Source organism: Mus musculus, chromosome 18, assembly GCF_000001635.26.
Source record: "Mus musculus strain C57BL/6J chromosome 18, GRCm38.p6 C57BL/6J".
In the NCBI taxonomy this organism is placed as follows: Eukaryota; Metazoa; Chordata; class Mammalia; order Rodentia; family Muridae; genus Mus; species Mus musculus.
The window spans coordinates 56,411,147-56,438,600 of record NC_000084.6 but is presented as its reverse complement, the minus strand read 5'-3'; the positions used below and the strand labels follow the sequence as shown (position 1 = coordinate 56,438,600).

Genomic DNA, 27,454 nt, shown 5'->3' with positions numbered 1-27,454 from the left:
CAGTGCTGTTAACCACAGAGCCATCTCTCCAGCCCTAATTTTACTATTTCTTAATGATGATTGCGCTTCATTGTCTTAATAATAAAGAATTAAACTTTTGTTGATTATTTGACATAAATACCACAAGTCAAGGAATGTCTTTCAGACTTGATAGGTATTTTGATCGATAATCATCAATATGGAGAGCACTCCTTGGCATAAATTCGGCAGACGTGTGCTTGGGAGCACTGTTGGAAAGGTTCTTTAATCCTGAACCAGATTTTGCTTAATATGCATTGCCCTTAGAGGCCAGAAGAGGTCGTCAGATCCCCCTGGAACTGAAGTTCATAATTGAGCCATTATGTCCCTTTAAGAGCAGAAAACTTCACACAGCGAAAAGCCCACACTCCGTAGCAGACGCTAGTCTGGGATCTGAGCTGGTGTTTCAGGCAGTGTTCGTTGGCACTGTGTGGTGAGACCAACGCGTACGCTACAAAGCATGTGTGTCCTCCATACTCAGAGTGAGGGCGGCACAGAAAACTCACACTGTCACACAGCGAGGAACACCTCAGGTTCATTATATGTTTGATTTTGAAATAACTCTGGCCATTTCTTTCAGAAACCTGTGACCGTTGCCATTTTTTTTTTTGACTCCCGCATTCAGTAATATGTTCTGTATGTCCATTGTGCCCTGCAGTTTAAAAAGCCAGACTCCAAAGGCAGGAAGACCCATACCCCAACCCTGGTTCCCTGGAGCCTGAGTCTCTAACCACTTATTGCACCATCTGGATAAACCTGTAATTTCTTGCTATACTAACCTGGCCATAGAGCTAATTTGGTTCATTACAGATATCTTCAAACATTTTCAAAGCAGAATGTATCTGTATTTCGGCGTCTCCACCACTGGTGGCTGTATTGGAGCATACTTTTTGCACTTTCTAATATACTATACTGTTTAACTCTTACTCCAATGTTTATACTACCAACTGAACTGGAGGTGTCAAATTTGGCGGAGATGAACACACATGGACAGACACACAGACGGACACACAGACACACAAAGTGCCCACGGACAGAAGGGTAATGGATAATAGGTTCTTGCACTGAGTGGGAACTTTCAAAGTTCAAGATCAAGCAGGAGAGAAACCAAGTGTAATTTGGTTAGGACTGCCTTTCTTCTCTTGTTTCCAATTCGAGACTACTTCCTCACTTTTTATGTTGACTGTCAAGTACACCAATGATGTGCCACACCCAAGTATAATCTTATGTAGCTTTAAAGAGCTTAACCGAGCCCAGGAGGTAGCCCAGAGGGTAAAGTCTGGAAGTCATGTCAAGTCTCATGATCCTGTTGATTGCCCTGGTCCAAATAGATGTGCTCAGAGAAACTCTGGAAGGTTTTCCTCTGGCCTCCATACACTCCTCCCTCTCCCTTTCCCTCTCCCTCTCCCTCTCCCCCTCCCCCTCTCCCTCTCCCCCTCCCCCTCTCCCTCTCCCCCTCCCCCTCCCCCTCTCCTTCTCCCTCCCACCCTCTTATGCACACACACATATTTGCTGCTCTTCCAAAGGACCTGGGTTTAACTATTAGCACCATCTAGCAGCTCACAAGCATCTGTCCTCTTTGACCTCTGAAGGCTCAAAGTTGTAAGTGAAGAAAATTTTGAATTGATTTCTAGAAATAAAAGAGAAGGAAGAGAAAAAAAAACCTAAATATAAGAAGCAGAGGCAAAGAGAGGGAGCCAGATGGAGACAACCCAACTCCTATTTCTTCTGCATATCTCTTTTTGTTTTTAAAAAATATTTCCAACATTTAATTTCTCTACTATTATTTCTAGCTGGGCCTCGAACAGGCTATCCAAGCAGCCTTCTGCCGGGCTAACATTATCCCTGGCCTTTAATTAATAGTTTAAAAGTTTTTATTTTTATTTTTGAGTATAAGTGTTTTATTTGCATGTATGAGATTGTACTGTGTGTGCTTCAGATGCCTGTGGAGGCCAGAAGAGGGCATCAGACCTCGTGGGACTGGAGTTATGGTTGTAAGGTACCATGTAGGTGCTAGGAACCAAACCTCAAGTCTCTGCAAGAGCTAGTGCTCTTAACCACTGAGCTATCTCTCCAGCCTCCTTAACCAATATTTTAAAATGACTAATCACTACACACATTTATTGAGCATATATACATATACATACACTTGTATAAAAATGGCATGAGTAAATAAAATTAATTAACATATTTAGTATCTCACTTACCTATCATTTTTAGGGATCAGACATTTGATATTGTCCTACTTTGAAATATACAATTATTTACATCCCTTTAGTTATCCTGCCAGCCAACATATCCCACATTTATTCCTGTTATCTATGTGAAATGCTCTCCTCTTAATTATGAATTATAATCATTGAGAGTGTGTGTGTGTATGTGTGTGTGTGTGTGTGTGTGTGTGTGAAATGTGGAGTGCACCACACCACGCACACGAATCGAAGCCAGAAGACAACTTCTGGGAGTCGGTCATCTCATTCTGCTCTGTGGAACCCAGGAATCAAACCCAGCTTGTCAGCCGACTTTCCACGATGAGCCATCTTGTCAAGCCCGAAACTCTGTGGTCTGAGCACTTCCTTTCCTCCCCACTCCTTACCCGGGCTAACTATCATCCTGCTTCTATGACGTCATGCTGTATCTGTCATTCTGAGCTTGACCTGTTTCTCTTCACCGAATGTCTTCTTGGTTTATTCATGTCCCAAGTCACAGGATTTCCTTCCCCTGCTTGAAGCCAAATGTCATCCCCCATCCCACATTCTCTACTGCACATCTGGATTACGTTTTCTTTATCTCTTCATTCATTCATGGGTAAAGGCTGATTCTATAGCTTTGCTGTTGTGAATAATTCTGGGATGAGCATGGGGGTGCTACAAGCTACCTCTTTTACTACGGGCCTGCTGGTCTGACTGGCTCACTATCAGTGTTGCAAACAGTGACTAGCAGTAGGAAAGAAGGTTGAGATGGTCTCGGTGTGTCCGGGATTAGAAGGACCTCAAACACTGGCAGAAGACTCTGTGTTTTAGAGTAGGCCATGGACAGCCACTCGGGTGTATGCATTCTGGAGCAAGGACCAGGGATAAATCACCATCCAGTGTTTACATCTCGAGAGAGAGGCTTGCATCTGAGCTGCTGTTGTATTTATTCATCCTGCTGAGCTTCTCAGAGCTTCAATGCTTTTACTTGTAAAGTGGAGAAACAATGCTGCCTGTCTCCTCCTGTGTGCAAATGAATGTGAAGTTTGCGCATCTTCCCTCTCTCACAGCCAGCATTCTTACCAATGCCAACTATTATTATGAGGAGGCTAGGTACTGGGTCACAAGGTGGCTGCAGTTATGGTCCCATTCTAATACTTTCCCATGGATGTTTACTGAGACACTGGGAAACCCACAGAAGTAAGCAAAAACAGTTGGCAAACTAAAATGACTCCATGTGACATTGTCACACTGGTATACCCACAACAGCATTCCATCTTTAGGTAACTCTTATCCTGACACCAGAGCAGGAGTCGAAGAGCTCAAAAGGAAATGCAGACAGAAGCAAATGTGATCTTGGCAGGCTTACACAAACTATGTTGTAGGGAAAAATAAGTTAGCAAATTTTGCAACAGTTTACTAAAGACGGCAATAGGCAAATATCATAACCACGGGGAAGATTTGGTTAGAGATCAAACTTTGTATGGTACCTTGTGCACTTAATGTGGCAATGGCCACTTTTGTGCCCAGTCTGGCCCACAGTTCTTTCGGGTTTCAGAAGGACAGACACAAAACCACATATATCCTTGAACTCAACACCATGATTGTACATGTAGGTAGCACAGTATTTGTTGAACTGAAAGCAATTGGTGACAGGGAAGAGTCCAAATGAAAGACTGTATCAGAGCTATGAGCTTCAGGGATTCCAAATGAAAGAATGTATCAGAGCTTCAGGGTGCCCAGTATTTCCCTAAGGTCTAAGCTTTGAATGAACGAAACTTGCATCAATGCTATCATAGAGTTTTCAAACAAACCAAAGCATGGCCTTTTCTGAGGATCTAGACATCTAGGACACAAAGATGCCAAAGCTCGGCAGCTGTTTGGTAGACTTGAGTCATCCTACTTTGTGTAACTGGAAGTAGACTCCCTTGGGTTAGTCTAAGACTACAAGTTTCAAGACCCTGGCTCTCTAGTCCTGCTTCTGACCCTCAGGGCTCCAGCCACAGACAATGTCTATAACACGGTAAAAGGACTATCCATACTGAGTTTTCTTCAGAGAAATAGAGTATGTAGAAAGATGATAAAGAGCAAAGGAAACAGGTATTATTTAATAGTCCATTTTTTTCTTAGATTTTTTTTTTTGAGCCAAGGTCTTTCTATGTAATCCTGGCTGTCCTGGAACTTGCTATGTAGATAAGATCGGGCTCAAACTCATGAAGAGTCTCCTGCTTCTGCCTCCCAACTGCTAGGATTGAAGGCATGTGCCATCATGCCCGGTTATAGATCTGAATTATTATACAGTTGGATTTTATTCGGTGGCACGAAACCAATTTTTACGGGAGTTTTACTTCTGGGAACATTGTTCCTTCATCATAACGAGTGGGAAATATAACACTTTTCGACCTTTTGGTATGACCAAGTGAAGGATGAGAGATGCTAGTTTAAGATGCTGGACACTGGACAGCAAAGAGCTGTCAGAAGGTCAGAGACCCAGGAGAGAATATGGCCACAGCCTTGAAAGCACAGATCAAAACAACTGACCTATCTTCTTCCCAAATTTCCATATAAACTCAATTGACAGAGTCCACAGTAGTGGTTCTCAACCTTCCTAATGCTGCGACCCTTTAATACAGTTCCTCATTTTGGGATGAACCCAACCATAACATTATTTTGTTGCTACTTCATAACTGTAATTTTGCTATCGTTAAGAGTTAGAATGTAAATATCTGTGTTTTCCCAATGTTTTAGACCACCTCTGTGACAGGGACCTTGGACCCCAAATGGAGTCATAACCTATAGGTTGAGAAATGCTAATGGAGAATCTGCAGTCAAGGATGCAGTCCTCATGTGGGACAAAGCTGTGATCCACAAACAAAACAACAACAAAATGCCCGAAGCATGAAATAATGGTAACAGAGAACGAGTCTTCACTATTAGAAACTGTAGTATCAATAAAGCATTGTGGGCTCTCTAACAACTTAATACTGTGAAATCAAAGCAGGCTTATTTAGATATTGACTGTGCCATGGGTTAATGTTTCAGTGATGTGGTAACAGAGCAAGTCAGCAACGAGTCAAAGGGTTTTTTGCTTTTAAAAAGAGGAACAAGAATAGCAACCGTTTAAAAACCATACCTCTGGGCTATTAAACAAGTGTTCCAAGTAGCAATAGAAAGGAAAGAGTTTCCTTACAGGATGTAAATACTTGTGATGGGAAACTTTGTTTTCGGTTAGAAGATGGTATAGGTCAGATAATGTGCAAATCTAATGTGCACATAAATGCTTTAAGAGGACAGACACAACCATATGGTGGTGGTGGTAGCGGTGTGTGTGTGTGTGTGTGTGTGTGTGTGTGTGTGTGTGTGTGTGTGTAAGGGCACAGACTTTGAGGGGAGGATAAAGGATGCTTGCTTCCGACTACTTCTCTCTTAGGTGGAAACAGTGGGGAAAAATGAGGAGAGCTGACCCCGAGCTCTGAGTCAAATTAAATACACATCATTGTGAAAGTGATCAACAGATGAGCTCCAATAACCAAGGGCGCCTGGATCTCCCCAGATGTCATTCAGATTTAAATAGGAGGACTGAGCAAATTTTAGCACGGACTTTTGACATGGCTCCAAGATTTGACGAGTTTCCCTAAACCTCCCTGGGGAATTAGGAAACATCAACTATAATTTCGGATCCAATAATTCTCATCATCACCGGATTGCCGGATAGACAATGCATTCTTCGGTGAGGAGAGGAAGGGAGGAGGCAGGAACGGAGAGAGGGAAAGAAAAAGCTGGAGACGAAGGGAGAGAGGGAGGGATACATGGACACACACGGACACACGGACACACACAAGGCGGGGGGGTAGGGGGAGAGGCAGAGACAGAGAGACAGAGAAAGAGACAGACACAGAGAGACAAAGACAGAGACAGAGAGATTAAGATATATATAAGGGCTGTCTCTACAGAAGTTCAGAAAGCCTTTCCCAGTCTGAACTCAGGCTAACAATTCGGTCTGGGCGCGTCGCGTCCAGTAGAGGTCACTTACTGGGCCGGGCCAACTTTGCCTTCTCTCTTGGTGAGCACTTTGGCTGGCTTGGCGTCCTCCACCTCTTGCTGGAGCTCGGTCATCGGGGCCGCGTCCCGGGCGTACCCCAGCACTCGGCTCCCTATTCGGGGCTCCCGGCTCCCAGCTCTCCGGCACCCTAGCGCTGCGCATCCAGGCGGCGGTGCTCCCGGGCCGCCAACATGGACACGTTGGAGCCGGCGCGATTGGTCCGAGCTGGGCTGGGAGAGACCAGAGGGTGGGAAGGGGAGGGTCGAAGCAAAGTGACAGCCCTTTTCCCCAACCCACGAGACAGAGGAGGAGCAATTGGAAACCTGTTGAACCCGTCTTTCTGGGAGAGGACGCTAATTGGCCAAGCAGTCGAAACATTTGCCTAAGACACAACACAGTAGCCGCCTGCTGTTCTAGGTCCTCTCAGTCTCTCCAACCCAGCGAGTATTAGGGGCGGGGGTGGGGTGGGGGAGTAAGCCGGGGTAGCCGGGAGCTGCGGTGCAGGAAGTGAACCGCATTGTGTGGTGGTGGCTCACACTAGTGCCCTGAGGACCGGCCCACTTCCTCGCCTAAATTTTGCACATGGAGTCTGATCTCACTGAAGACCGTCTCTCCGAGCTAACAATAGAGCCCCTCGGTTTGTCAGGTAGGGACAAAGGGAATGAATATTCACCAAGTTAATCCCTTCTAGTTCTTCAGTGGGAAAGAGATGGAAGAGGCAGTAAAACAATTATCCAAACTTCCTTAGCTATCTTGGCTGGGCGTGGTTTGGCTGAATAATATTCCATTACCACATATACATCTTCCATAGTAGATGTTGTGTTTTTATTTCTCCACGGATGGACACTTGGGCAAGTCCCACCTTCCGCCGTTCTGAATGATGCTACTGTGAACCGGTGTCCAAGTGTCTGTTCAACTCCCTGCTTCCATTCCTTTGGATGCTTATCTAAAAGTAGACTTGCTGGGTCACGTGGCGCTCTGTGTTTAACTTTCTGCAAAGCCATGATCAGGCTGTTTTGATGCATGAGTAGGGTGAGTATCCTGGGTAACCCTTACAGCTGAGTTAAAGAGCGCTCAAACACTCATTCTTCAGCATCGCTGACTAGGACTTCTGAAAGGCAGAGGAGGGGTGTGTGTGTGTGTGTGTGTGTGTGTGTGTGCGTGCGCGCGCGCGGGGGGGGGGGGAGTCATAGAGGTGGGTTGTGGGTAAAGTAGCATAAGGAGTAAGTGCCCTGCATTATTTTACTTGGTACATTTTTAATTACATCACCAAGCTAATTTGTTTATTCTTCCAGCTCTTGTCTTTTCTAATCTTATAAACTCTATTATATAAATTGCAAATAAATAACATCGCACACAGAAAGTAACCAGAACCAAACTCTATACAACTCAGTAAACTTCTCTGCAGCTAGAGCTGGCATTCTGGCTGGGTATGAGTGGTGCATGCCTTTAGTCCCAGCAGAGGCAGGTGGATCTCTGGGTTCCAGGCCAGACTAGACTACAGAGCAAGTTCCACAGCAGCCAGGGTTACACAGAGAAACCCTGTCTTGAAAAAAGAACTGGCATTTGGAACAGAAGCTCTGAAACTCCACATTCAATTTTACACTTTCAGTGTGTAATATGTTTTATGCGCTTATCCATCACCAAACCCAAAGAGACTACCGACAGAGTTAGAAAACCTGTAACTTCCTCTTCTTTGTGTTCTTTCTCCCACACTCAGTCTTTCCACATCTCCCTGTTTGGACTTCCTTGTTCTCTTTTCATGTTGTTCTGTATCCATATGCACATTTGTTTACATATTTGCCTATATTATTCACTTAATTCCACAGATTGTCTTTGCTTAATATTATACATTCTGAGTCCATCTATTTTTCTACATTCTTTAAACTTTATTTTCCATTCTCTGTGGTAGGGTATGACATATCTGGACATATCCCCATGACTGCAGTAGTGGTCATATGGTAGTTCTATTTCAAATTTTTTTGGGTGGGGATCTTCAAACTGATTTCCACAACGACTGTATTAATTTGCACCCCCACCACCAGTGAATAAGGGTTCTCATTGAGTTTCTATACAATAAAATTAAGCACAATATATAAAACATAACATCAGTCAAGCAATAGTAGAGAGACAGAAGATGCGGCGTAAGATGTGTTTTTTTTTTTTTTTTTTTTTTTTTTTTACTTCGCTCTTTGACTTTGCACAGATAGGATACTCATTACTTTACTTCTTTCACGCTTCTGGAAATCTAAATTCTTTTCTTTTTTTTTTTAATTAGGTATTTTCCTCGTTTACATTTTCAATGCTATCCCAAAAGTCCCCCATACCCACCCCCCCAATCCCCTACCCACCCACTCCCCCTTTTTGGCCCTGGCGTTCCCCTGTACTGGGGCATATAAAGTTTGCAAGTCCAATGGGCCTCTCTTTCCAGTGATGGCTGACTAGGCCTTCTTTTGATACATATGCAGCTAGAGACAAGAGCTCCGGGGTACTGGTTAGTTCATATTGTTGTTCCACCTATAGGGTTGCAGTTCCCTTTAGCTCCTTGGGTAATTTCTCTAGCTCCTCCATTAGAGGCCGTGTGACCCATTCAATAGCTGACTCTGAGCATCCACTTCTGTGTTTGCTAGGCCCCGGCATAGTCTCACAAGAGAGAGCTATATCTGGGTCCTTTCAGCGAAATCTTGCTAGTGTATGCAATGGTGTCAGCATTTGGAAGCTGATTATGGGATGGATCCCTGCATATGGCAATCACTAGATGGTCCATCCTTTCGTCACAGCTCCAAATTTTGTCTCTGTAACTCCTTCTATGGGTGTTTTGTTCCTATTTCTAAGAAAGGGTAAAATGGTCCAGATCAAAGAATTCTAGCCATAGCTTTTCCAGTTCCCGAAATAACTTCAGTAGAAAAATCTGAACTCCTCATCTTTTCCTGGAGGTAGGTGCCTCAGATCATTTAGGATATTGGTCAAATGTTGACCTTTATGCACATTGGTTAGATATACTGCACACCTGTCACAAGCCAGATTTGTCACAAGGCCGAGTTCAAAGAATGAGTTTGGAAATTAGAGTAGAGATGTGGTTGCCAGAGGGTTACCTAATTCACAGTATGTGGCAGGGTGTACATTTATGAGTCAATATGGCTATGCACGAGCTGGCTTTGTAGGCTCCTAAGGTCACTCAAGGGCTGGTGAGACATTTTGGAGGATGCTTGTGTTTTTTCAAGAGGGAAACTGGAGGCTCTAATAACTTGCCCATGCCCAGTATGCATGATCGAACTATCCCAGAAACACTTATCAGCCCATTCCTGCTTTCAGTTTCAGTCAGTTATCAGAAGTGGGGGATGGGAAGACTTTGAAGGCGTTGAAAAAAAAAAAGCTGTGACGTAATACTGGAAAGCCTCATCCTCAGACTTAAAGAAAAGTTGTAAGAATCAAAGTTGAGAAGAATTTCTGGAGTCTACTTGTACACTTTATGCATAATAGGAAAGTCTGGTGGGCACACTCTTGACAGCAGAAGAGTATATTGAAGGCCGTGGAAGCACCTGCTGTAGAGCTTTAATAATAACAAGACATGGGGTGGTGCCCGCTTTGGGCTGCTGGTCCTGGGTTCTATAAGAAAGCCAGCTGAGCAAGCCAGGGGACGCAAACCAGTAAGCAACTCCCCCTCTATGGCCTCTGCATCATCTCCTGCCTCCATATTCCTGCCCTGCTGGAGCTCCTGTCCTAACTTCCTTCAATGGTCAACAGTGATGTGGAAGGGTAAGCCAAATAAACCTCTTCCTCCCTAAAAAAGAAAAAAAGGAAACACAATAAAATCAAAACAAAAGAATGATTTTGAACGAATATTCCCAGCCCAGATAATAGTGTAGACTGGGGACACTGAACCACTGGAGTTTGCTGCCTAGAGATGAAGCAAGCACTACATTTACAATCTGTGCTGAGAGGAAAGCGCAGAGTGATATAAATCCTAGGGTTGGAGAGTAGTTCAAAACCACCAGCCTACATCTGGTTCCATGAGAACAGAAGAGGCAATGCAAAATTGTCCTCATTTCAATATTCTTTACGTACTTAAGAATTTAAGTTACTTATTTACTTTTTTTTTTTAAGGCAGGAGCTAGACCTGAGCTAGCCTTGAACTCTCACCACATCTGGGTCGGGTGTGATGTTGAAGGTTGGACTCCAGAGCTTTGTGCAAGCCAGGCAAGCTCTGTACCAACTGAAGCACATCTCGGCCCTCTCTTCAGTACTCATTGTTTCAAGAGTGAAACAATGGTGTCACATGCTACAGCTTAGATGAGTTTTCTTTCCGGGCCCATATGTTAAAAGCACAGTGCCCAGATCATGGCAGGATGCAGAGGGAGTACAGCCTTAGGCATGGGATCTAAAGAGATGAAATTAAGTCACAGGGAGTCTATTCTCAGGAATAGTGTGACCTGGCTCTTCCTACTGCTTTCTTTTGCTTTCCAGCTATCGCAAGGTCAGAGCTTTCTCTGGCATACTCCCTCACCGCACCATACTTCCTCTTAGCAACTTCTACAATAACGGATGTTCATCACAACTGACTGTGAACTGAAATCCTTAATACTGTGAACCAAGATTCATCTTTCCTTTTCTGTAAGTTGATTACCTTGGTTATTTTTTTACAGTAGTGAGAAACTAGCCTACCACGTAAACACTACATTAAAACCTACCCCATAGTTTAAAAGACACGTCCATCTTCTAAATGGTAAACATTATTGACCATGGTTTGTGAGGTGGAAGGTGTCTAACATCATTTGCACTGGCTTTCTGATTGAGTCCAGGCTCTTAGGTCTAGCAATGGGAGGACCTGGTATTTGAACTTAGGCCTTCTAAAGATGGTCTTACATCTTGCCAACTTCTTTTCTTATTTTCTAATGCATACATAGGAATAAGCATGGGCATAGGCATAGGTAGTTATAGGCATAGGTAGGTATATGTATAGGTATAGATATAGGTATAAGTACAGGTACAGGTACAGGTTTAGATATAGGTATAGGTAGGTATAGGTTTAGGTATATTGAAAATTTCACAAATGCCTATAATGTGTTTTGATTAAGTTTATTCTCATTCCAACCCTGGCAGCTCTTCCCTTATCCCCCTCCACTGTTCCTTTCCAACTTAATATGAGTGTTTTAAAAAACCCTATGAGTCTATGATGTGTATGGTGTAGAGCCATCTACTGGAGCACAGGTATCCTCTCAAAGGATGTACCCCTAAAGGAAACGGATCTCTCCCTAGCAACCATCAGTTGCCAAAAACTCATCCCTGCTCCTTCCCTGGTCCATGCTAAGATTTTTCCCTGGCTTGATCTTGTACAAGTCTCATACATGCAGTCCCAGCTGCTGTGAATTCATGTGTGCAACTGCTCCATCATGCTCAATCAAATACTGCTTTGCTTCTGGCCCACTACCCTGACTCTTACAAGCTTTCTGTCACTGTGATCCCTGAGCCCTGGGGAAAGGGGGATGTCATAGAGATGTCCCATTCAAAACTGAGAACTCTGTAGTCCCTTATTCTTGGTATGTTGACCAGCTTTGGGCCTCTGTATTAGTTGCCATCTATTGCAAAAAGAAGCTTCTCGGGTAAGGATTGAGAGATGCACTTACCTAGAGGTATGCAGACAAGAACTTAGGGAGAAGTTTATTACCATGCCTGCCTAGAACAGTAGTAGTGTTAGGTTTTCCCCACGGGCCTACGGCCTAGATAGTCATAGGTTGTTGGCCCAGTTAGCAGTACCAGGCACGCACCCCATCTTGTTCAGTGCCAACTTTTTAACACTACGCCAGTATAGTCACTTCTGTGTCAGTTAGATTCTTTTCTGGGATCTGTTTCACATATTTGTACTTTGTCTTCATTCTTACTGGAGGGAGATGGGAAACCGCTGCCTACTACACACTAAACAAAATTTAAAAATCAAACCGCCATCACTTTAAGAAAAAAAAAACAAGAGTCTGATCTTCAGAGAGGTTAGTGGCCTAACAATAATAACAGAAACAACAACAAAACAGTGCTCCCTAGAAAATGAACACTCAGTTTTCTAGTCTTTAAGGGGGAGGGGATTCTTGTAGGATTATAGAAGCCCGAATAATGCAAAACACATTTTGTCAATGGCAAAGAATAGATGCTATGTTGGAGTGTGTTGAAGGAAAGTCCCAGTCGGGACCCACAGGTGTGAATGTAACATATTTGTAGAAACAACTTGTTTAAATGCAGAGAATAACTGGCCACAGGGTTTCCAATCCAAACTGGTGTGCCTACTGTGTGCAACCCCTATAGCTATGGTTCAGGGAATCTTGTGGAAGAGGAAGCAGAAAGATCACAGGTACCAGAGGACCAGGATGTCTCCTGTGTGACAGTGTCTTCTATGCATGACAGGAAAGCTTCATCCATTAAGTCTCAACAATAGAATTGCCTCAGTAACTCCAATTGACACATGTCTTAGTCAGTGTTTCTATTGCTCTGAAGAAACACCATGACCATGGCAGCTATTATAAGAGAAAACATCTAATTGGGGTTGGCTTATAGGTCCAGAGGTTTGACCCATTATCATCATGGTGGGAAGTGTGGTGGCATGCAAGCAGACATGATGCTGGTGTAGGAGCTGATAGGTTTACATCTGGATCTGAGGGCATTAGGAAAGAGAGATATTGGGCCTGTCCTGAGCATCTGAAACCTCAAAGCCCACCCCCAGTGACATGTGTCCTCCAACAAAGCCACACCTACTCTAACAAGGTCATACCTTCTAATAGTGCTACTCCCTGGTGACTAAGCATTCCAACTATTAGACTGTGGGGGCTATTCCTATTCAAGCCACCACAATATGTCAGTGTGGATGGAAGAAATTTCCTATGCATTGATGAAGAACTTCAGAAAATCAGTGACTGTTCAGAGAAGGAGTATCAATCTTCTCCAGGGATAATTGCCTTTATAGGTTATCTAATTCCAAGTGACCAGCCCTAAACATGTGTATACAAGCAACAAGAATGACCTCAGTAAGCTGTGTGTGTTTGCATGTGTGTGTAACAATAACCATTAAAGAAGAAGAGGTTATGAATTTGAGAGGAAGTGGGTAGACAGGAGCAACCGGAGAGGCAGGAGGCAGAATGGGAATGGTTTAAGTTTAATACTCATGTACGAAGTTCTCAAAAAGATAAAAATTTAAATTAGTAATAGTTGTATTTGTAGAGAAAGAAATGTTTGAATTTAGAGCTATTTCTGGTGGCTGTGTTGGAAGATTCCAGTTGTTTTATAACTAATCATCTGAAACTGTAGGAGTTCCAAGAAGAATTTATTATCATTTCTTATAGCTCTAGGAGTTGGCTATCCTCAACTATATGAGTGTCACTCATTTGGGTAGAGTAACGTGGAGCCCACGGATGGAATCATTAGAAGACTCATCAATCTAGATATGCAAGATGCATTTTCACTGGAAGAACTGGCTCTTTAGTTGGTCAGGCCATCTGGGCTGAGGGCCAGCAGGACATTCCAGTCTCCCTGTGTGATATTCCACTGAGTGGATAAACTGTGGCTTCCTTATATATAACATTGAAATCTTTGTACACTTGGATTTTATTTTGTTAATTTTGTTTTGCTTTGTTTTGTTTTGACTCATTGGGACTATATGTCCTGCAAACCAAGGTTGAATCTACATCTTACTCATGTGGCATCACTGAAAGCCATGCAACTTCAGCTATGTCGGATTCTATTCATTAAAGGTGAGCTGCAGACCAGCCTAGATTCAAGATGTAAATGACAGGACCTAGGTCACCACAGAACATCCATAGAGACCAGCCACCACAGGCTAGCCCCTCTGAACTTTCTTGCTGGGCTCATGGGTTAACAGATGTTCCTAACAGCACCGTTTTAAACATATGAGCTTTGAAAATGAGCAAAAGAATAACACCTGACTTGTTGTGAATCCTATGTTCTAGATGTAGAAACCAAAATTTGATACAACCAGCCCTCTGTATATATTCTGTATCCTCAGTTGTAACTAATTGTAGGTCAAAATTTAGATGGGCCTACAGTGGTGGCATCTACACTGAACATGTATGGAGATTTACCCCACTTGTATGACAACGATTTACACAGAATTTCCATGACGGTAACAACATGAAGATAGTAAATGAGTAGAGATTAAATGCAGATCTTACACCAGTTTTTGTATGGGACTTGAGCCTCAGTGGCTTTTGATGTTAGAAACAGCCCGTGGAGGATGCTGAGGGAACACCATATCTGAGAGGTACCATTTCTCAATGCAGAAAAGAATCAAAGAAAAAGGCAGTGTGTCAGTTCAATGCGTAAGAAATACAAAGACAACAAAACAGAAAAGAGTAGATGGGAAGGGAGACATGTTTACATAGGATAAACAGGAAAGCCCCATTGAGCGGTGATGGCCCAGCTGATTTTTGAAGAATAAGAAGGAGGAAGTCCATGAAGATCTGGATGCAAAGCTAACTGGCTGGAGGGAAGAGATAGGCAGAAACCCTGAGACCATGTCTTAGTTAGGGTTTCCGTTGCTGAGAAGAGATACCATGACCAAGGCAACTCATAAAATACAACCTGTATTTGAAGCTACTTACAGGTTCAGAGGTTCAGTCTATCCTCATCAAGGTGGGAAGCATGGCAGTGTCCTGATAGGCATGGGACTGGAGAAGGACCTGAGAGTTCTACATCTTGCTCCAAAGGGAACCAGAAGACTTACTTTTCAGGCAGGTAGGAGGTCTCAAAGCCCACCCCCACAGTGACACACTTCCTCCAACAAGGCCATACCTCCTAATGGTGCCGTTCCCTGGGCCAAGCATATACAAACCACCACAGACTGGTTGCTGAGCTTGGCACATTCTAGACATAGCAAAAAGTCTACACCTCTCTAGTGTGCCTGCTGGAGGGAGGGAGACAGCTGATGACTCATATAGGTAATGAGTTTTCGGTCTGTTTTTTTCCCATCAGTTCTCACCCTTAATGGGTGGGTAGGGAAGTTGGGGGGGGTATGGGGGACTTTTGGGATAGCATTGGAAATGTAATTGAGGAAAATACGTAATCAAAAAAAATGGACTAGACTCTAAAACAAAGACCCTATTTGCTATGTTCATTAATGTATCCAAAAGTGTCAGCTTCATGTTGAATGTTCAATAAATATTTGCCAAATGAATGAATCATAGGGTAGCCCTTTATACCACTGATGCCCAACCACACGCCTTAGAACAGAATTCTCACTGACCTAAGATATTTTTTTTCTCACTTCACGGTGGGGAAAGGAGTAAGTGAAAAAGAAATATACAAAGGAGAAATTCTCCCACAACTTAAAAGGAAAACCACCGGCTCATCCTGTCACTTCTCTGCTGGTTGAGGGTCCATGTCCCTCAACAGTACAGGAAGGTCTAAGCCTCACAGACTCTAGCCCACAAGTCACTGCTCGTAGCCCAGGTACAAGGCAGAGTTGCAGTCTAGAAATATCCACATGGTCTCTTCTTTTCCTTGTCATGGCATGGTGCCGTCGGTCATCAACCTGGCCTTCCCTCCATCATCTTTTGGCAGGTTCTGCTTTTCTCCTGTGTAGCACTTGACAGTGTGGTCCACTATTGCTCTTGTCATCTTGTCCTTGATCATATTTAATTACCGCTAGAATCGTGTCTGCCCATGACACTTGGCTACTTCTCTTGCGTACGTTTTATTGCTTGCTCTCACTTTATTCACTCCCTCTTTACACCTTCATCTTCCCTTTTGACAAATTCTACTGGTGTTCTCTCTCATCTCCCAGTCCTCACGTCTATGCTCTATTATTCCTCTTGAAATGCTAGTTCACAAGAACTAAGTTAGCCCAGGAGAAATATGCAAGAAGCATGAAGAAGAGTAGTTGAGGAAACATAAAACCTTTGTTCTCCTTGTCAGTTAGCTACAGATTGACTTTGAGTCTTGGCTCAGTCTCCCTTCTTTCCCTTTCTTTCCCTCCCTCTGTTCCTTCCCTCTTTGTTTCCCTCCTTCCAACAGTTTGGAGGGGTGGGGATGGGGGTGGGGGTAATCACTCTATGGGACAGGTCATATTCTGGGTGATAGAGCTATATAAACAAACAAGTAGCACGCTTGCTGTCAGTGAAGTTACCATTTTGTGGGAGAGCATATCCACAGACAGACATTTACCAAGCATAGGACATGGACTGTTTTGTTTCATAACTGAATGCTTAGTACTAAGAACTGTCACGGAGTCAGAGGGGAGAAGGGGCTGTCCTGTTCTGTCTTGGGTCACAAAAGCCACCTACCCTCCCTTCCATCAGCATAACATTTTAGAACTGGTCCTAGTCTGGAAGTCAGGAGAACTGGGCTTCAGTCCAAACCCTGTGTTTGTGTTGGAATGTGAATCTATTAGTGGAGCATAGAATGAAAGTACCCTTGCTGCCTTAAGGGCAGGGTTGGTTAGAGCAACGGCCTTCTTTCTGCTTCAACACAATGTAAGTGCGGTGGAAGGGGAGATGACATGTGATTTTTGTGTGAACCAATTGCAAAACAATTGAAGTTTCCTGAGGGTAGAGTAATTATTACATTTCGTTCATCTGAGAAGATGGGGCTTTTGTCTTCTTTCCACAGGGCTGTGTGCTTTGCATTAGTTTTTACTTAAAACAAAAACAAACGAACAACCTAGATGGAATCAGTGCATTTCTCTGTGTGTTAAGGTCATAGATGAACTAAAATCAGAATTTAAATGTAATTTTTTTTTATCGTAACCAAATAAATTAGCTAAGAACTAATCTTATTACATATCAGCTGATAGGTAATAGTCCATCTACCAAGATGTGTATCACAAGGGGATCCTTGGGATGCTTAGTGCTATAAACTTTAAGAGTGTAAAAGCAGATCTGCAGTAGAGGGCACGAAGCATCCCTGATGGGGGCTGCTGGGCATCATCTCGGCTTCTCTCTTTTCCCAGATATTGCCATAGTGTTTATTTATTTTTGCCCTTGGATGTTCAGGGGTGGTGGTGGGGGCATTGGATGGTTTGTGGTGTCCTTTCAGTAAGCAGCTCTTCCTGTTGGAGCTAGAAGTTTCACATGCTTGAACTCCAGCAGAGCGGGTAAGAGTTGTCCTGGCAGTAAGAACCCCAGCCAGGGGTAGAATTAGAGCATGGTAGACCAGAGTCAGGCTGACCTGAGAGTCTATGTGAATTCTACTGCCTTGGATGGATGACTTACTTTCCCTAAGTCTCACTTTCCTCATTTGTGGGGTCCCTGGGAACGGGAATGGGAATAGCAGCTGCGTGTACATCCTAGAGCCATTAAGGAATTTTAAAAGATCATTGTGTTGTGAGTAGCATGCCAGACACATACTACACATTAGATTGCTCCTAACTATTAACTGTCATTATTACATGATTGACCAAAGAATTGTCTTTAACAAGTGAGGAATGTGGCTGTCTCTTAGTTCATCAACGCTTAGTATTTAAAGTTAGCCCACAGTATATAAGGTATTAACATCACCATGCTGGAGGAAGTTACTAATGCTACGCGAGATGTGACCCATGCCATCCTCTCTGTATTCAATCTTATTCAGGCCGATTTATTCATGTCAGAAGTTAAGGCTATGTCCTTAGGTTAAAGGCACACATATATTGAACTTGCTAAATCTCTGCTCTACTCTCTAATCTAAGTCTTCTTGCCCCTTTCACCCCTGAAAAGATAGTTCTTAACACAAAAAATTTAGCTCAACAAGTAAAAGAGTTATTTGAATTAGGAGTTAATCAGTATTAGCTTAATTAATAATCAGTATTAACTTAATTATTAATCAGTATTAACTCTTATGGAGAGTTATGGTAGCTCTGCTTTTCTGGGAACAATCCTGATACGTTCCTATCATCTGGCATCCTTATAACACAGTCCCATTTCGTTTCCTAAAGAGTGATTCTATAAAATGTAGCAGGGGATGAGACAGTGCCTTATTATGTAGTTCAGGCTGGCCTCAAACCTACAAATGTCTTGCTTCAGCCTTCCGGGTGACCAGATTCAGATTATGGGTGTGTGGTCCCCCGCCCACCTTTAACCTTCAGTGTTGGCCATACCAGCTGTTTCAAGCGGGCATCCAATTAACCAGCCTGCTTCTCTGGCCAGGGGCTGCTCTCTGCCAGCTGCTGTATTTCCCACATCTATTAAATGGCTTGAAAGTTGGCAGCAAGAGGAGGTGAGAGCAAATGTATGCAGTTTATCACAATTGCTGGGCTAGCCCAAGTTCAAGCGCCACTCACAGAGTGCCGGGGAATGCCCTTAAGTAGAGAGATGGAGGCTCACAGTCCGTTCAGAAGTTTGGGCCTGGCAAGTTCAGTCTTGTTATTCATCTTGACTTTATTAAACAGAGTGAGTCAGATTTTTTTGCTCACCGAGGCACATTGTATAAAGTTGCAAAGAGTTCGCTTCCTTCAGATGTTTCCTGAGCTGGTGTGCTCTAGGGAGAGAGAGAATTTGAAGGTTCCTTCTCCTCAGCCCGAAGCTCTGGCTTTTAGTTTAATCACTCAGGGAATTCATTTCTTAGAGCCTTGGCTATCTAATGACTGCGAAGTGTCCACGTGATATGCTCTGCCACGAGGAAATCATAGCACAAGCCAGAAATCACAGTGAGACCAGCTAGGGAGCTTTTAGTTTCTCCTTTTCCATTTGTGTCATTTTGTCTATTTTTAAGGGGTTGGTAGTGAACTTGGCTTAAGAAGTAGGTGAGAAGCTCTTAGATCAGTTCTGAAAATGTTCTTATAGTTTTGACTGTGAGCCTTGCCACTCATGGCTGAGCCCTCTCTCTTGCTCCTGAAAAATGTTCTACACATTGATCTTGGTGGTAAGTTACCTGCTTATCTAGATTGAACAAATTCATGGAATGTTTCAATATATCGAAGTTCAGTCTCAGTTTTAGCATAATTTAAAGTCCCAACTGTCTTCAGTCAAGTTTGTTTTTTTTAAAGTGTGTATAGTTAATCAAGTAACAACAGATGAACTAAAACAACTTGTACTAAATGTTTCCTACCTTTCTGTCTCTATTCTGAGGATCTCAATGTCTCACTATCTCTGCTTTACTGAACATTTGATGGTAAAATTCAGTGCTGACAAAGGAGTTCTTGGTTGGGATTCTCTCCATCGCCTTTTCTCCATTCTTCTTTTAGTGCATTGTATTGTAAAAGGCATGGCTCGTTGCCATGGAAACCTAGAGAACCTCTGCTAAAAAAAACATTCTAGGTCACAAAAGTCCTGGCTTATTAATAGTGTGGATCTTTACTTTTTGATTGAGCAAGTATTTCAAAGATTAGTTGAGGGGCGGAACCAAAGGGCCCAAGAACTGCAAGTAGGATGCGTGACACACAACATCTGTATGCAGACTAGAACCTTAGGTTCTTTATTTTACTTCGTTTCTATCCCGAAAGTTCTTTTAAGGATGCTCAGCAGCTGTGACCTGGTTTACTAGATGTGGGTAGTTTGGAGACAGAGATTTTACACAATTCAAGTAAAAGGAAATGAGGTAGTGAGAGTGAAATTAGCAGAGTGCTTCTGATAGGTCAGGCATCCTGTGAGGGACATCTCATTGTGCCAATAAGAAACAAAAACATGTCAGAGTGCCAGGGCCCCGGCTACTTCTGAGTTGTTAGGAGTGGGCGATGTTTGAATTTTGCTTTGTTTTGTTTTTCCAGAGAAGGTTTCTCTGTGTAGCTTTGCCTGTCCAGGCTGGCCTGGAACTTACAGAGGCTCTCCTGCCTATGCCCTCATTCTGTTGGATAAAGTGAGTGTTGGGATTAAAGGTGTGCGCCATCACCCCCCCAGCTATGTTTTTGAAATCTTAAGTGTCAAATTTCTTTTTTGATCAGAAGATTTAATTTAAGGTAACAAGTGTCAATCGTTTTGAAAATGAGAAAGTCAGTGTATTAGTCATGAAAAATTATTTATGTATTTTGTATTTGTGGCAAATGTACTTTGAAAAAAGAAAAAGAAGAAGAAGAAGAAGAAGAAGAAGAAGAAGAAAAGAAGAAGAAGAAGAAGAAGAGGATGAGGAGGAGGAGGAGGAGGAAGAGGAGGAGGAGGAAGAGGAGGAAGAGGAAGAGGAAGAAGAGGAAGATGCTTCTGGGCTCTCCTGGCTTCATGGGGGATGTAATTCTTATGCTACGAAGTTCACCATTTTAAGGTAAGCACTTTGTGGCTGGAGACTGGCTCAGTGGTTAAGACCACCTGCTGTTCCTCTAGAAGATCCAAGTTTTTTCTTTAGTGCCCAAGCCAAGCATCTAACAACTGCCTCTAACTTAGCTCCAGGGAATCTAACCCCCTCTTCTGACATCCCCACCCCCATGGGAACTCACACACGTGTGCCAAACCCTCACATGCACATACAGAGAGATACATGAATAAAATAAATATTAAAACATAAAGTGTACATTTCTACGGGTATTATAGCACTAAATAAAATTGTGCAAGTATCACCACTACCCAGCCCTAGAGCACGCCTCCTCTCCACAAACAAAGTCAAAAAGCAAGTCCCTCAAAACTCCAGAAACCAAAACTCTGTGTCCACTGGCCATCAGTCCTAGTGTCTCTTCGTCCATCCCCTGGGAATACTGTCTGCTTTCTGTCGGTACAGATTTCCCTCTTTTGGGCATTTTATTTAAGTGGGATCATGTGGCCTTTGGTAAAGAGCCTTTCCCATCTACATTGTAGCATTCAATAGTCTTTTATTCTTTACTATGGTTAAATAATATCCCAGTAACATTGACAGTCTACATTTTACTTAGTTATTCCTTAGCAGACGGTTACGCGATAGGCATTTGACCATTCTAATAATATATTATTCGCCAGTGTCATTAACACAAGTTTCCTTCCATCTTTGCTAAGGAGATTTAAATAACAAATAATATAAGCAGGTTTTCCCATGGACAAATGTAAATTTGCTGAGTCATATTATAACTCTATGATATCATAACTCCATGGTATGACTTCAACTTTCTGAAGAACTTGCCAACCTGCTTCATTCAAAGACGTTGTATGGTTTTACGTTCTCAACAACAATGTAGAGGACCCCAATTTGTCTACACACCCCACCCCACTTGTTAGTGCCTGTCCTTTCATGTATAGCCACGTTAGTGGGCATGAGATGATATCATTGTGGTTTTAGTTTTTATGTCTTAATGACAAGTGATTTTTAGTATAATATTCTACTTTATCGTCTACTCATAGGCTTTGTTTGGTGAAAAAAAACTGTTAAAATCCTTTGCTCACTTAAAAAAAAAACTTATTTTTATTATTTGTGTGTGTGTGTGTCTGCCACATATGTGTGCATACCTGTGGAAGCCAGAAGAGGGTATAAAATTCCCAGGCACTGGAGTTATAGGCAGTTGTTAGTCACCCAGCCTGGGTGCTAGGAACAGAACTGGGGTCTTCTGGAAAAACAGCATTCCATTCTTAACTGCTAAGCCATCTCTCCACCTCCTCCCTTTGCTGCTCCCCCTCCCCCCACAATCCTTGAGACAGGGTTTCTCTGTGTTGTGTAATCCTGGCTGTCCTGGAACTTGCTCAGTGAACCAGGCTGGCCTTGAACTTACAGATCTGCCTGGCTCTTCCTCCCGAGTGCTGGGATCAAAGGTGTGCTATCTTTTCACAGTTGAATAGTAAGAATTCTTAATCCTAGATTATCAACATATTCATGCTTTGTAAATATTTTCTTCCCCTCTGTGTATTTTCTCTCACTCTCCTGATTTATCATTGCTTCACTAATACTTTTGATTCCACACATCAGACTTTAATTGGTTCCTTACTTTAGGAGGGCTACATATTTTAACCCAGTTCTGCCGCTTTATGAAAGAGGGCATTAAAGATGGTTTAGAGCCTAACTCTTCTCTTAGTGCTTGCATGCCTCTCCCCAGCTTCCTATCTGAACAGTAGCTTCCATTCCATAAGTTATCGTGATGCTTGGATTAACTCTTGGGTGAGGGACGAGAGGAAGATGATGACTCAGGAGACTGCTCAGAAATGATAAGTTGCTGTCATTTTTATTAAGAGACAGAGCAACTGGATCTAATGAAGCGTCATCTAGAAGGTCTCACTGCTTTCTGATTGGCTGCTGAAACTCCATGGTTATTTGCCAGCAAACTTGATAGGCACATAGTAATCGTAATTTTATTTCCTTTGATTGGGATGATTAACAAGTCTTGGGGGGGGGGGTCTAAGGAATCATAGGTTAAAAATAAACTGTCACATTGGCAGAAATGGACATATTTATCCTGATGTGTTCTTAATCTCATTAATTAGTGGCTATTTATGTAATTGCATGGAAAATAATAGACAAAGCTCCCTCTTTATCAATTAGATATGGGACTGTAAGAAAGGTCACTTGATAATGCAGTTAAATATTTACCATGCTGTGCAGCATTATCTCAGAGCTTTCATATAGATGAAGAAACAGGAACAGAAGCAGGCGAAGGTTATTGTTGTTTTTTTAATCATTATATTTAAAATTCTATTATTATTCTATTTTATGTGCGTGGGTGTTTTTCTTGCATGGATGTCTGTGTACCATATGCATGCAGTACCCACAGAGGCTGGAAGAGGGCACTGAGTTACCTATGACTGGAGTTATAGATGGTTGTGAGCCACCATGTAGATTCTAGGGAATTGAGTCTGGAACCACTGGGATATTAGCCAGTGCTTTTAGCTGCTGAGCCAACACACTAGCTTTGTTTTATTGTTATAAACCCAGATCTGGTGAAAGTTCAAAGTCAAATGATCATAGTTCAGTCCACTTCTAGAGGCAGGTACTCCAGTAAAGAGGAGGTTCCATGCAACAGAGATGTGCTGTGTGTGTGTATGTGTATGTGCCTATCTGTCTCTCTCTCTCTGTCTCTCTGTCTCTCTCTGTATTAGACTTCTCTGAAATCTTATTGAAACAACTCAACATAAAATTTTATGTCATTAAAATGTCTAATGACCCAAATTCCATCTCTAGGACTCGTGTGGTGAAAGGAGAGTACAGGATCCTTCCTACAAGTTGTCTTCTGACCCCTATACGCATGCTACACACCAGTGCATGCCCCTTTCCCACAAAATAAAATAAAGGAAAATAAAAACAACTCCTACCACTTCTTGGCCTTTGGGTAAGATCACTTATTAAAGTCAAAACTCTTGAGCTGAAGAGATGCTTCAGCCATTAGAGGCTAGGCTCACAACCCTAGAGACAAAACAGTAAAACTCTTAATCAATAATTCATACGCAAATATATTTCTCAGTTTTGAACAGTTATCAATTAAAGATGGGAACTATAATGAAATTATATTTGTCGATGCTGAAGCTGTTTAAACATCTTTTAGGAAACAATCATAATTTCTCTCTGCTGGGAGATAGTTACTAAGGGAAGCCACAGAGGTGTGTGTGTGTGTGTGTGTGTGTGTGTCTTTGTTTGTTTCGTTTTTTTTAAACTTTCAATCCCCAAATCCATCTCGGGAAATCCATTAAGGAAAGAAAAGGAAACAATCAGGCGCGTGTGGGGATTTTACAATGATAAATGCCATAGTCCCTTCTGTCAAAATGAGCAACAATTTCACAGATGATGGAGAAGCAACAGGAGAAGGAGATAAACATGTTCCATCGTAACCCAGGCTGATGAAGCAACGTGTAACCTGACAACCTGTTGACATTTGTCCACTATGCAGGTTTGTTTGGGAGACCTGCGATCTGAGGGCCTTAAAAAATGGGGCAGACTACAGTCGAAAGCCATGGGCAACGTTCCTTCCATTTCAGCATACATCAACACAGAGATGAAACGAAGAAAGCAGTGATCCAAGGAAAGGGGTTTGAGTTCCAGAAAAACATGTAAATAAATAAATGTCATAAGCACATAGTAAATATTAACAGGGCAGCCCTTTCCCAGAAGCTCCTCAGAACAGGCGGATTGAAACACAATTGCCTGGCACGTACTATAGATTGTATCTGGGAAAGCATGAACGAAAACCAGAAAGCCATGTCCAGATCCAGGGCACACTGCGGTCAGCACCCAGCACAGCCTTTTACCAGACTGGCTTCTATAGCCACGTTCAGACAATCAAACAGGGTAAACACGTCTTATAGATTGAATGTAAATGTTGGTCGCAGGAGGCGTGAAAATCATGACCAAGAACCATCTGTGGAACAACATGCACCTGAGGTAAAAGGCCCCCTGCCTTTTCTCCTAGAGCCTCTCTGAGTTCCCCCACGGTCTTGTTCACAAGTCATTTTTATGACTGTGTTCTGATACCCCCTTTTAAGGCAGTCCCCTTTTAAAGCAAGAAGAGGCAGCTCAGGAGATAAAGTGTTCTCAGGCCTTCATTCTTGTGTGAAAGCACACACGGGAAGTTCAAACTCACACGCATGAGCACACTGCGTGGGACACTTTGCTGCCAGGAATGAGGACCCAGGCCTTGTAAGGCCTCAGCAGCTCCTTCTGCTGGTCCTTGTCCCGAGATTCCAGGCAACTGCTTAGAAAAAGTCTGAAAATGTTATCCTGAGACCTAGTGGTCTAATATACCCTATGGGATGGGGTAATGGCCATACGTAGGGCTGAGCATCCTGAAAATGCTAGGGGGCTCGAGTAATAGGCAGCTCCCCTTGGGGCAACTCAGAAAATACAGCAAATAGGGCATTAGCAAGAGTACCTTGCAAAGTAAACCCTCCGCTTTTTAACTTTTTAAAAAGGTGTTTTTTTTAAAGATTTATTTATTTATTTTATGTATATGAGTACACTGTAGCTGTACAAATGGTTGGGAGCCATCATGTGGTTGCTGGGAATTGAACTCAGGACCTTCAGAAGAGCAGTCAGTGTTCTTAACCGCTGAGACATCTCTCTAGCCCTTAAAGGTGTTTCTTAAGGGTGAACATCAACCAGAGGTTTAAATAGTGCTACTCAGAGGCTAGGTAGCTCTCTAAGAATATCATGGGAAAGGTAATTCATAACCCTTTTGGCCCCAAAACAAACCAGAGCACAGTCACTTTGAGGAGGCTAGGACCCAGCAGTCCTGAGGAAAAGTCTGTCCTGTTAGCCGCTGCCCTGGCCTACTTGCCAGCTCAGATGGGGGTTTCAGGGGCATAGCTATTAGAGTTCCAGAAGCTGTAGCATTTCAAACTCCTGAGGGATAGCGATGTAGAGCAGAGGTGGGGTCCTTGTCTCGCATGAGCCAGGCTCTGGCTTTCATCCTCAGCACCAAGAAAACAAAGCCAACCACAACACCAACCATGACAACGCCTCCAGAACTGGAGGCTGGTGGTTTTGCTTGCGCACACTGAACAAGGCTCTGGCTTTGAACCACCACAGAAATAACTCACAAACAGTGGCAAGCAATCCTGTGAGTGACACTTCAAAACTTCGTTTTGTTTTGGCTTTAAGCAAGTTGTGGGGTAAGGTTTATGATTTAATTTAAAGTAAAATTCCACATCAAGGAAACATGGGCGTGAGCAGGAGAGATGAAGGGCAGGAGATATGGGGGACAGAAGACATTGGGGGAACAGGAAATATGGGGGATAAGAGACAGGGAGCTGAACAAGAGACATGGGATAGAAGACACGGAGGAGAATGGGAATGGAGGAACAGAAAACATGTTGTGGGATGAATTTGGAGATTTATGTTAGTAGTGTGGTTTTCAAAGTGGACACATGACTTCCGCCTGGTGTCTGTGTTGGCCACAGAGACTGGAGGTTCTGGAAGCAGGAGGTGGGTCCTTAGTTAGCCATTTACTTACTCAAGTAAGATCTGCTTTCAACAGACTTTCTTCTATGTGTGGTGTGTGCTCGAGGGGAAAGTGTGTATCCTTAACTACCTCTCACCCAACCAGGAACTCTAGGGGGAAAATATCCCTTTGTTTCTGTGTGAATTTCCAGTCTCTCACTACCTTATAATCACAACAGCCAGCATTAGAATACTTGTTATATAACACACAGACAGACAGACACAGACACAGACACACACACACACACACACACACACACACGATATTTCATGCTTACTAGTGTGCCTATTTCTGGGACTCTCCACAGACAAAGGACAAGTGTAGTGGCCATGCCTTTAATCCCAGCACTCATGAGACAGAGGCAGGTGGATCTCTATGAATTCAGGGACAGCCTGATCTGCAGTATGAGATCCAGCCAGGGATACATAGTGTGACCCTGTCTCAAAATAACAACAAAAAATCACAACTACAACAACAAAACTAAAAAAAAAAAAAAAAAAAAAAAAAAAAGAAAAAAGAAAAGAAAAAAAGAATTCTCCACAATCCTGATTATCCACATCTCACAGTTGAAGAAAGTGAGACACAGAAAGTTAGTTCCTAAGTTACAAAGCCAGTTGTATACCAGGCAGTGCTCCTTACACAAATGCCCACCCCACCAAGAGATGCTGCGAAGTTTTTCGTGACTCCTTAGAGACATGACCCACCGCACTTCCCATCTCACACTTCCCCAAAGCTCGCAGAGTGCCTGTCACTTCTCTAGTCAGTAGATGGTCCCTGACAGGCTTCAGTATTGTGTCTTCCACTTCATGATCCTGTCAAGGACATATGTGTTCCACAGAAACCATACTTTCGAAGTAATGTGTGTGTGTTGTGGGTATGTGTGTATTTTCTTGTGTGTGCACTTTGTGACTGTGCATGTGGGGGGTCAGAGGTCAGTCTCCAATGTCAGAGTCTTCAGAAGCTGTTCTCCTTGGGTTTTGAGAGAGGGTCTCTGACTGGGACCTGGGGCTAATCAATTTAGAGAGGCTTGCTGGCTGACTAAGTCCACAGTTCCTTTTGCCTCAGTCTCTCCAGCAATGAGAGATTACAACTCATGCGTTTATCATCACTATCACCATCACCATCACCAGAGGGCCGGGAATCAAACTCAGACCCTTGTGTCTGAATGGCAGAATTTTTGAGATGTTGACTATTTCCCTGGGTTATGGTATATAGTATTGTCAATGAGAATTTCTGTCTACAGAGATGGATTGACTGATTAGAATGGCAGTGATGTGCAGAGGTTGGAATGCTGCAGGTCCAGGACTAATTACCTTATCATAGCTAGCTTTAGCACCCTGAACTGACATTCTTTGTCCACCTCTGTGTGGGAACTAACATCCTGTGACTAATAGATTAAAAACCTTTTGGAATCTATTACTTTAGCAGACAGTGAGCTTCCACCAATCCCAAAGCTATGAGCATCATCAGATAGCA

General features: G+C 43.0%; 1 protein-coding gene and 1 long non-coding RNA gene across 6 annotated transcripts in view; one reads left to right on the top strand and one right to left on the bottom strand.

Moving 5' to 3' along the window:
* The window catches only part of Gramd3 (GRAM domain containing 3), a 116,308-nt gene that overhangs the window by 65,192 nt on the left and 23,662 nt on the right, over nucleotides 1–27,454 (bottom strand). The window contains exon 1 of one of the 3 annotated variants that reach the window (NM_026240.2): nucleotides 6,244–6,469. The exons of the other annotated variants lie outside the window; for them this stretch is intronic. Coding sequence (NP_080516.2) covers nucleotides 6,244–6,326 — 83 coding nt within the window. The 5' untranslated portion in view covers nucleotides 6,327–6,469. Of the gene's footprint in view, nucleotides 1–6,243; nucleotides 6,470–27,454 lie in introns of those variants that run through there. 3 annotated transcript variants of the gene reach the window in all.
* The window catches only part of LOC102637792 (uncharacterized), a 28,453-nt gene continuing 7,676 nt past the window's right edge, over nucleotides 6,678–27,454 (top strand). The window contains exons 1-2 of one of the 3 annotated variants that reach the window (NR_168703.1): nucleotides 6,678–6,898; nucleotides 20,224–20,421. This is a non-coding gene — a long non-coding RNA (uncharacterized LOC102637792). Of the gene's footprint in view, nucleotides 7,285–19,489; nucleotides 20,123–20,223; nucleotides 20,422–27,454 lie in introns of those variants that run through there. The other 2 variants (NR_168704.1, NR_168705.1) reach the window with 2 other exon arrangements.